General features: G+C 37.7%; 2 protein-coding genes across 4 annotated transcripts; both read left to right on the plus strand.

Moving 5' to 3' along the window:
• The first annotated feature begins 68 nt into the window (after positions 1–68).
• Positions 69–4,620, plus strand: LOC111497625 (guanine nucleotide-binding protein-like NSN1). 2 transcript variants are annotated; one of them, XM_023148462.1, is made up of 10 exons: positions 69–264; positions 783–844; positions 955–1,199; positions 1,356–1,467; positions 1,571–1,744; positions 2,190–2,410; positions 2,717–2,981; positions 3,071–3,250; positions 3,532–3,755; positions 4,006–4,620. In XM_023148462.1, the coding sequence occupies exons 2-10, from the start codon at positions 826–828 to the stop codon at positions 4,294–4,296; spliced, it is 1,731 nt and encodes a 576-aa protein (XP_023004230.1). In that variant the 5' UTR covers positions 69–264; positions 783–825; the 3' UTR covers positions 4,297–4,620. The 2 variants fall into 2 exon arrangements, with proteins under 2 accessions (XP_023004230.1, XP_023004231.1); XM_023148463.1 differs by having other exon boundaries at positions 83–270.
• A 532-nt stretch (positions 4,621–5,152) lies between these two features.
• Positions 5,153–9,872, plus strand: LOC111497956 (pentatricopeptide repeat-containing protein At1g03100, mitochondrial). Of its 2 annotated transcripts, none has more exons than XM_023148977.1 (3): positions 5,153–5,326; positions 6,033–8,876; positions 9,324–9,872. In XM_023148977.1, the coding sequence occupies exon 2, from the start codon at positions 6,110–6,112 to the stop codon at positions 8,501–8,503; it is 2,394 nt and encodes a 797-aa protein (XP_023004745.1). In that variant the 5' UTR covers positions 5,153–5,326; positions 6,033–6,109; the 3' UTR covers positions 8,504–8,876; positions 9,324–9,872. The 2 variants fall into 2 exon arrangements, with proteins under 2 accessions (XP_023004745.1, XP_023004746.1); XM_023148978.1 differs by having other exon boundaries at positions 6,033–8,864.
• Positions 9,873–10,433: the final 561 nt, after the last annotated feature.

The raw sequence follows: 10,433 nt of genomic DNA on the forward strand, positions 1-10,433 counted from the left end.
CCCAATAAATCAGCCCGCTTCTTTGTAACGGAACCGAGCCCACTTTGTAAAATAAAAATAAAAATGAATAAAAGAGCGACCAAAACCTAACTCTTTCATAAGTGCTCCACCCTTCTTCTTCCCGCCGTCTCCACCTTCGTTTCAGCAGCTCTGTGTCGCCGCCATTTTCTCCTCCGGTTCTTCATTGCTTCTCCCGTTGTTGTCCTTTTCCTCTCGTGCCACTTCCACCACCGTTTTCGTTGAATTTCCTCTACTCCCTTGCTGGTACTGGTATTATTCCAATATCCATCTATGTCTTTCTTCTCGTTTGAAAAACGGAAATTAGAACTTGTCTAATGATAAAACGGAGCTGTTCGTTTTTTTTTTCTTTCAAATGATTTTCAACAATAACAGTACTAGCCGAAGAAAAACAGCTCTGCGGCAAATTGAAAAGCTGTTTGTGTCCGGATGTTCTGATTCGAACATGGTTTAGTCATCCAATTTTCTTTTAATTTATAGCTTGAATGATTGACTTAACAACTTCAACCTTATTCATTAGGAGCAATCGTTCAATTGAATGGTAATGAACCAATAGCTTGTTCTATGAATGTGGATTGTTTTTGTTTCTTAATGTAAAATTCAACTACTTAATTTCAGAAATTTAGACTGAAGAATACATAAAAAGAAAAAAAAAATCTCACGTGAATTTCATATATACTGATAGTAGAGATTTAGTAATATGGACCGTAAGGCATGTATTTTTCGGAAGAATATTTTGCTGAGTTAATCTCTTGTGTTGACAGTGAAATCCATTTGCACAAAAACCTCGTCTTCTGAAACTTAAAGATGGTTAAGAGGAGTAAAAGTAAGTGGGTGCTATTTATAATTTTGGAAGCCAATAAATGCTTTTTTTTTTCTGCAGCATCTGGGACGTGCTTGTATGGTTTCTTTTTTAAAATGTTCTCTTTCTTGTAGAGAGCAAAAGCAAGAGGGTTACACTAAAGAAGAAGTACAAGATCATTAGAAAGGTGAAGGAGCATCACAAGAAGAAGGCAAAGGAAGCCAAGAAGCTAACCGTCAAGGGCAAGAGCAAGATTGAGAAGGACCCAGGTATTCCCAATGACTGGCCCTTCAAGGAAGAAGAGCTCAAGGCTCTTGAAGCCCGTCGTGCCCGTGCGCTTGATGAGATGGAACAAAAGAAAGCAGCTCGGAAGGAGAGGGTAATACAATTTAATACTTTTTATCATGGATGGTTTTAGATTTTTATGTATATATTTACGTGCCTGTGAATGTGTGTGTGCATTCTGTTACTCCATTCATATTAAAACCGCTGTTGTGGCAATTTACTGGTGGTATAACTGTTTAATATTGTCCAGGCTCAAAAGAGGAAGCTAGGGCTGCTAGAAGATGATAATATGGCTTCAGCAGAACAAAGATTAGGAGGAGTAAAGGATGTAGACAACTCTTTAGGGCCACGGAATCGTGGTGGTAGGTTGTTTTCTATGTGAAGTTTTGGATAAAAAGTGGAATAAACAAATTGTGGTCTTCACATTTTGCGTTGGGTTTCTGACTATAAATATAAAATGTGCAGATCACTCAGACAGGGCTTTCTACAAGGAATTGGTCAAAGTTATTGAGGCGTCAGATGTTATTTTAGAGGTTTTGGATGCACGAGATCCCCTTGGCACCCGTTGTATTGACATGGAAAAGATGGTGATGAAGGCGGGTCCTGATAAGCATCTTGTACTACTTCTGAATAAAATTGGTAAATTCCTTCCCCCTTTACCAAAATGCTGTTAATTAATGAAGATGAACGTAAGCATAGAAAATAGATGCCATACATCATGGTTATCTTTGTTCATAATTTCCTAAAGAGTTAGGCCATGGACAAGTTTAAAACATTTTACAATTTAGTTATATTTTAAGATCGATTTCAATAATTTCATGCTCATTTCAAAGCATTTTAAAGTATGAAATCTGCTTATAAAAGTTCAATTAGGAAAGAATGGATAATGAATGGACATTTTAGGAAACAATAGGTAATGAATGGAAATATATTAGGAAAGAATAGAATCTCTTTTCTTAATGATGCAATCTTTACTTCATCTCCATAAAAAAATCATGTGTTGTGGATGGATTAGTCATGTGAGACCCAAGGAGATCTGTAGCTATCACAGTTTTTTCATGTGATTATATATTTTTTGTAACAGATCTTGTCCCTCGAGAGGCTGTTGAGAAATGGCTTAATTATCTGAGAGAAGAATTGCCTGCTGTTGCCTTCAAGTGTAGCACGCAAGAACAAAGGGCCAACTTAGGTTGGAAATCTGCAAAGGCATCCAAAACGAAAACAAGCAATTTATTGCAGAGAAGTGATTGCCTTGGAGCTGAAACTCTCATTAAACTGTTGAAGAATTATTCAAGAAGTTATGAGGTACTTCTAAGGTTTCTGGAAGGTCTATAGAATTTTTTTACACTTTATTCAAGAATTGATGATTCTTTTTTGTTTTCTTTAGTGCTGCTTTTTGTGTATTCGCCTGATTTGTTTAATCATCCCACTGATTTTGATGATTATTTATCGATATATGTGCACGGGATTGTCGTATACTCTTTTGCTCCACGCGATTAGTTTTCAAGCATGTGTTTATTATTCTATTAAGTTGTCTCTGATCAATTTCTGGAATTTTCCTTTCCAATTTTGGGTAATTGATGCGGTCAACTGTGTATTTCCATTTGGCAGATTAAAAAAACAATTACTGTGGGTATCATCGGCTTGCCTAATGTTGGCAAGAGTAGTCTTATTAATAGTTTGAAGCGATCCCATGTTGTTGGCGTTGGTGCTACGCCAGGATTAACAAGATCGATGCAAGAGGTCCATCTAGACAAAAATGTCAAATTGTTGGATTGCCCAGGTGTTGTAATGCTCAGAGCCAAAGAAAATGAGCCATCTATAGCTCTGCGGAATTGCAAAAGAATAGAGAAGTTGGAAGATCCCGTTGCTCCTGGTAAATTGAATTGGGAATATTGTATCTTCTTTTTGTGGACCTTGAGTTTTGGTGTTCTAAAGCTTATTTACTACTTTTGGATATCATAGTTAAGGAGATCTTGAAGCTTTGCCCTTCCAAAACCCTGGTAACTCTGTATAAGCTTTCAAGCTTCGATACGGTTGATGATTTTCTGCAGAAGGTAGCTGTGATTCGGGGAAAACTTAAGAAGGGGGGTATTGTGGATATTGGAGCTGCTGCTAGAATTGTTCTGCATGACTGGAACGAAGGTATTTTCTGTTTTTCTTTAATTGTGTTTTATTATTTAAGAAACACATTCTAAACTTTCATTGATTTATGAAAAGTGCTAAATAAGTTGGACCTTCTCCCACCTACTCCTGTTAACATTATTTAATGAAAGTCACCAATGCAAAATGAACTCAACAGATCAAACCAAGGAGACGAAGTGTTCCTTTTGCTATGACAGAAAATGTTCATTTTTTCCATTTGAAACATAAAAAGTTATCCAGAATCTGGTTTTAAATGCTTGCTCGCTTGCTCGATGTCATAGGTAAAATTCCATATTACACGATGCCTCCGGTTAGGGGTCAGGTAGATCCTTCCGAGGCAAGGATCGTCACAGAACTCGGGAAAGAGTTCAATGTGGATGAAGTTTATAGCGGTGAATCTTCATTCATTGGAAGCCTGAAATCCGTGGACGATTTCAATCCTGTTGAAGTTCCCGCAAGTTGTCCACTGAATTTTGATGAGAGTAGCATGCAAGAAGAGCAAGAGGTATGCCTGTTTTCCTCTTTCTCCTCTAAATCTGTCTTATAGTTCAGTCACACATACGCGACACTTGCCAGTTCTCTTGCAACCAGTTTAGGGTTGAGCTTCTAACTTTAGTCTCTGTTGTATGATTTATTTCATATCTAAGCTTTTAGAGATTCTCAACATGTACCAAGTTCTGTCTTCTTGTAACTTCTGTTATTATTTACATGTGGGGTTTAGGACTATATATATATTTACTATTTTTGCAATGTAGAATGCGAATGACGAACCATCTATGCAAGACGACGAAGTCCAGGAGAATAGTGAGGACGAGTCCATGGAGCAGGAAGAAGACAACAACGGCGAGGAGGACAAAGCCAAGGGACAAGATGCAACTAGCAGACAAAATGAGAAGCTGTATGCAGCAGAAGGTATTCTAAATCCAAAACTGAGGAGAGCGGAGAAGAAGCAAAGGAAAAAAGCCAACAATAATAGTAAATCTTCAGTATCCACGGATGCCATGAAAGATGATGACTATGATTTTAAAGTGGATTTCAAGAAGTGATCAAATTCCCTAATAGATAAAGAAGAATCACAATTACAAGACGATGGGGGGGGGGGGACAAGATTCGTGGTTGCCATGGAAATCAAGCCTCATGCGCGCTAGAGTGCAAGTATATTCAAGGTTTTGTGATGATTTAACATTTAAGTTGCTTTTCCATAAGAGTTTTTGTGCTTTTAGATTCCTAGTCGTAATGGAAGGAAATTTTGGTTAGTGTATGTGTCCGTCTTGAATTTGTTCATCTGTACGAGTGAAGAAGCATGTTAGGAACAGCTTGTACTGGATTGGACTGGAATTACAGAATCTCAATTTTGGCTTTGATATCTATTATTTTGATTAGAAAGAAGAGAGGGATGGAGACGTGAAGATTGTAACAGACACGAACGTCTCCGAACCTCATTCTCGACTCTACATCATATGCGATTATATGAAACTTTTAGGCAGGGTGGTTTGTTTTTGCTGTGTTTTTTTGGGAGGCTTCAATGATGGTTCCTCTTTATTGCTCAAAATTCATCTTCTAGCAAATGTGGACGTGTCTATGGTCGGAGTGGGAGCGAGAACGAAAGTAGGGTTAAGAGGGTTAGAGCGAAAGTAGAAAAATGATATGAATCTATCAATTCTTTTTTTCACATTTTTTTAAATGATTTAAAATGATATGAACCTAACCAAATTGACGAGCACAATTTCTCATGAATATTTAACACGTGGATTCGTGACTAGCACGAAAGCATTGAGAGAAAGACAGACGACCCCACAATTTCATTTTTTTAGTTGACAAAATAAAAAAATGGGAGCAAAAATGGAATAACAATCTTAAAATTGGAGAAAAGATGAAATTTTTATAAAAATGTAATGAAATTTTACCCAAGTAAGAATAGGGTTGTCTTCTACAAGGCTTCAACAAGCGAAGCTTTAAAAGCTTAATACCAGTACGGCTGTAGGCTGCAACAGAGGCTCAATCGGGAGCACGTCAAAGGCTTGTCGAAGTGGAACAAGCAGCCATTATTTTGCTTATCTTCCTATTTTCCCCCCTGTAAGTATGGTTTTAGCGCCCTCTCCAATTTTCTTTCATGTCCACCGCCTCTCTTAGAATGGTTGATGCTGGAATCCGTCTTCATCTGCTTGGCTTTTGACCTCATTGCCGCGTTATTTACATGTGTTCATGATTATATTCCAGAATATTAGGCCTTCTTTTTATGTATCCCTTAATTTGTGTAGCATTCTGGTTGATATATATGAATTTTGGTTTGTTCGTGGAGCGGTGAATCGTGAGACTCAGCCGCTGCTTTTTGGGTTTTGGCTTTACTCTTACAATACAAAATTTTTGGGTTTTTACACGTTGTTATCATTTGGCTTAGTTTAGTTTTTTATTTGTTTGAAGTTTGAACTCACTTATGTGAAAAAGAAAAAGAGTTTAAACTATTTTTCTTCCTTCTCTCGTTATCGCAGTCTATTTTTCTTCCTGCTATCTGACAAGAATTTCCATTTTTCTTATGAAAATGAAACTTGTATGAACTTTTAAGAGTTCAAACTATTGAACCGGTGCTTTGACATTGAAGCAAACTTGATATATAAAGTGTATATTTTGATAATCATATTATTATGACAAAATAAGAACAAAAAGTACCTAATTTGTAGTTATCATCCTCATTTGCAAATTATAATAAAATGGTCTGTTCTTGTTCTGAACTTTTACTACCAAGCACTGAAGAACTTAGTCTTGCTCTTGCACGCTGCAGATGGGAAGAATTGATGCAAATGTCGGTAAACCTATTCGTTGCGAAGTCTAATCATTGTTGGTACATTTGAACTTTGGATGATGTGTTGGCTCCGTGGTTGGAACTGTAAGATGTCGCATCTGATCATGAAGTCGAGTTGCAGGGCTTCTGTGTATTCGCCTTCTGCTTTGTCCCTCTTATTTCATGGCACTAGTCACAACATCTTTGGGGTCTGTAAATGCTCACTCAATTCAAATTGCCAGTCTTTGAGAGGATTTGTTTCCTCACCATCAAGCTCAAATGCAGAACCCATTGTGCTCGGTCTTAAGAGTAGATGTATCTTTGATATCAAGTTGCTATCTACTATGTCTGAAAGAATTTTGGTTCAGGCTCGAGATCCTGCAAAACTAAGTATGGACATACAAACTGCTATTGAAGAGCATAGATTGAACGATATGTGGAAGTTGTACCAACAGCATATGCAGATGGAAGGGTTTCCTAGAAAATCTATTGTTAATAAAATATTAGCAGGTTTTGCAGAAAGTCTTGACATTCAATGGCTTGAGAAGGCCTATGATTTGGTAGAACAGGCATTTACAGAAGGGAAACAGAACTTGTTAGAGAAGGACACTCTAATCTATTTGTCTTTTAGTCTTGCGAAATCGGGGCTAACAATTCCAGCATCAACTATTCTAAGAAAGTTGATAAAAATAGAACAATTTTTCTCTGTTGCTGTTTGGTCTGCAATATTGGCTCACATGTCTCAGACTGGTCCTGGGGCTTACCTTGCTGCAGAATTGGTTCTTGAAATAGGCTACTTGTTTCAAGATGGCAGGGTGGATCCACGTAAAAAATGTAATGCCCCTTTGATCGCTATGAAGCCTAATTCTACTGCCTTTAACATTGCTCTGGCGGGTTGTGTCTTGTTTGGGACAACTAGAAAGGCAGAAGAACTCCTTGATATGATGCCTAGAATTGGTGTCAAAGTAGATACCAACTTATTGATGGTAATGGTTCATATACATGAGAGAAATGGGCGGAGAGAAGAATTAAGGAAATTACAGAGACACATAGATGAAGCCCATAACCTAAGTGATGTTCAATTTCGGCAGTTTTATAGTTGCTTACTAACATGTCATCTGAAATTTGGAGATCTTGAATCTGCCTCTAACATGGTTTTGGACATGCTGAGGAAAGCAAAGATAGCCAAAAATTCGGTTGCTACAGCCACCTTAGCATGTGGAACTGCTGAAAATCACATAAGGCCATCTTCTGGACAAGGTTCTGAGAGAACTTTTATCTGCCAACATGATGGATTGAAAGATAAGATATCAACTAGGAATTCCATTTCTTATGAAGAATTTATTGTAGACCGAAATTTTCTGAAACTTGATGTTGAAGCAAAGGAAATTCTTCGCACCCTGCTTATGAAGCTGCAGTTGCAAGTTGAATTAGTTACAACGGAACGTGGTATTCTCCAGCCAACTGAAGCTATTCTTGTGAAATTAGTTAGGGCTTTTCTGGAAGCTGGTAAGATCAAGGATTTAGCTCAGTTTCTTATCAAGGCAGAGAAGGAAGAAGCACCAGTGTCTAATGATGATTCAGTGTTAGTTCATGTCATTAATGCATGCATTTCACTTGGGTGGTTGGACCAAGCACACGACCTTCTTGATGAGATGCATCTAGCTGGTGCTAGACCTGGTTCGTCAGTATATGGTTCTCTCTTAAAGGCTTATTGTAAAACTAATCGAACTGGTGAGGTTGCATCTCTTTTGCGAGATGCTCGCAAGGCTGGCATACAGCTTGACTCAAGCTGTTATGATGCACTGATCAATTCTAGAGTGCTTCAGAGTGACAACAAGGGGGCACTCAGACTGTTTCAGGAGATGAAAGAAGCTAAAATACCAAGATCTGGGCATAAAGAATTTAAAAGATTAGTTGAGAGTAGTGCAGAGAATGGTGAAGCTGGATTGATGGCAAAACTTTTACAGGAAATAAAAGATGGGCAAAGAGTGGATTATGGACTTCATGATTGGAACAACGTTATACATTTCTTCTGTAAGAAGAGGCTAATGCAAGATGCTGAGAAGGCTCTGAAGAGAATGAGAAGCCTTGGACATTGTCCAAATGCTCAGACCTTCCATTCTATGGTAACTGGATATGCTGCCATTGGTGGAAAATATATAGAAGTAACAGAATTGTGGGGGGAAATGAAAAGTATTGCATCAGCTTCATTCTTGAAGTTTGATCAAGAACTCCTTGATTCTGTTCTCTATACATTTGTGAGGGGTGGATTTTTTGCTCGAGCAAATGAAGTTGTAGAGATGATGGAGAAAGATAATATGTTCGTTGACAAGTACAAATATAGAACCCTGTTCTTGAAGTACCATAAAACACTATACAAGGGCAAGGCTTCCAAGATCCAAACAGAAGCCCAACTAAGGAAAAGAGAGTCAGCCCTGGCTTTTAAGAAATGGGTTGGTTTGTATTGATTTACTTAAAAATGTGTATTTTTTCTGTCAAATGCCCATGCATCGTCGGTCCTCAAGTTTTTTAGTCCAATACTGATAGACATGCACTCAACAATCCCCTGTTGATGTCATTCAGCTCCACCACATGATTGGATTGATTTTCTCAGCTATATTGTTGTATCTATCTCCAAGAAGCTGATTGCATTAATGAAAAATCTCTGAAGACATCAAATGTGGACGTGGTAGGGCAAGATTGAAACCGGTAGGAATTCAGACTTCGGAGTTGCTGGAGAACAAGTAGCATTGCAAGGAACCGATCATCAAAGTCACTGACGAATGTTACTGGTGTAAGAAAGAAGATTTGTTAAACAGACTATGCATTGTATGGACTACGGTTTGCATCTCCAATTCTCTTCCTCTTTTGTCCATTTTCATTTTCTATGTTACATACCTGCTCATTGTGGTGATGACATTTGACCACAGTTTTATATTTATTTGTAAGGAAATAACTGATCAGTTCAATCGTGAAGTCAAATTTTTAATCAAGTTCTATTTGAAAATAACTCACTGGAACTAACTTGGTTTCTATATTTTGATTTATGTTTTGTGAACTTCAGAGGTTCTTATGATCCTACTTGTTAATCTAGAGTTAAATACGTATACTTTTCTTCTCTTTCAGTGTTTCTAATCAGAGTTGATTACAGTAAAAGTATTGCTTATTGGCTATTGTTGTCTTTCAGTTTCTGCATGTGGTGATTATGTTTCGACATGTACTGTACTGTACTACTAATTTATTCCTTGTTACAAAAATGATAAACACTACTTTGGTGGCATCATGCAGTATTTGAACTTTGGAGGCTCTCTTTGCTTCCCCTCGGCACAATGGTCAAACGGGAAAGTTCGGGGTCGAGAGACATGAGTATTCCTCCATCAGCCGCAATTTTGCAATCAAATCTATTATCGTTGTATAATCATTCCACTTCCTGAATGGTCCTATAACTATTGCTTCTCCATGGTGATTAAGAAGACTGTAACAAGGTACTGATTTGCAGTTTTTTCAGTCATCTACTATTACGTGTGCAGCTACTTATACCGAGATTCTAGGATGGTCACTTGACATTGTCATGCAGTTTTGTGAAAAAATGAGCATTGCCTGCTTTTAGATTCTCATGGTTGAGAGAGAATATGTTCTGTTTTGTGCACATGATTGTTTTAGAATCGTAGCTTTTGTCAAATTGTGATGTGGGATTTAGGGGCAGTTTGAAGAACTTTTTTAATTTTGATTGAATAACATGTAATAGTTAAGATTATTGTTCTGTTGAAATTTTACTTTAGATGCTGTAATATCCTACATAATAGAGACTTTTTTCTCTTTGGCCTTTTAGGATTCTTCTCTGTATAGGGCTTATCATCATGCTTCCCCTACTTGTTCAGATTCAAAGACAAATCTTGCAGTATTCTCCTTAACTCTATACGACTCTCCCCTTAAACCTGTTTCATAGAGTTCACTATGGAGAGCCTTTATTAGTGACCTTGTCCAACTTAGGTCTCTATCTTAAACGTGGATCTAGAGTGCATATTGCCTTAACGCTCACCTTAATGGTGTTCATCTGCTCAGCCTTTCACTTGTAGAGAGTCTATTGGACCTGGACTTGGTCATTCTAATACACATCCGAGCTTCAACTCTTTATCATTACTTTGCATAAGTCATTTTCCATCTCTAGCTTGAGGATTGGGGCTTCTTCAGCCAACACTCCACCAGTATATGTTAATCTAGACCTCCTTGTTTTGTTGGGTACCTTATATTTGGCACCATATGTGGTTACACCACTCAACTTTTCACGAACTGGCCCAATTTTTGCTAACGTTATGGCCTCGACACCACGCATTGTCTAAGTTTGTTTTTAGTTCTCTGGGGTTTGGCTTTAACTTAGTTCAATGGATTCAAAAA

The sequence above is a fragment of the Cucurbita maxima genome, unplaced genomic scaffold (genome assembly GCF_002738345.1).
Source record: "Cucurbita maxima cultivar Rimu unplaced genomic scaffold, Cmax_1.0 Cma_Scf00024, whole genome shotgun sequence".
NCBI classification, from domain to species: domain Eukaryota; kingdom Viridiplantae; phylum Streptophyta; class Magnoliopsida; order Cucurbitales; family Cucurbitaceae; genus Cucurbita; species Cucurbita maxima.

Bases quoted from the DNA above. Each gene is read 5' to 3' on its own strand.
- LOC111497625 (XM_023148462.1), top strand. The intron at 1,200-1,355 runs GTAATACAATTT...AATATTGTCCAG, and splicing joins AAGCAGCTCGGAAGGAGAGG to GCTCAAAAGAGGAAGCTAGG. The intron at 3,756-4,005 runs GTATGCCTGTTT...TTTGCAATGTAG, and splicing joins GCATGCAAGAAGAGCAAGAG to AATGCGAATGACGAACCATC.
- LOC111497956 (XM_023148977.1), top strand. From the start codon at position 6,110: ATGATGTGTTGGCTCCGTGGTTGGAACTGTAAGATGTCGCATCTGATC.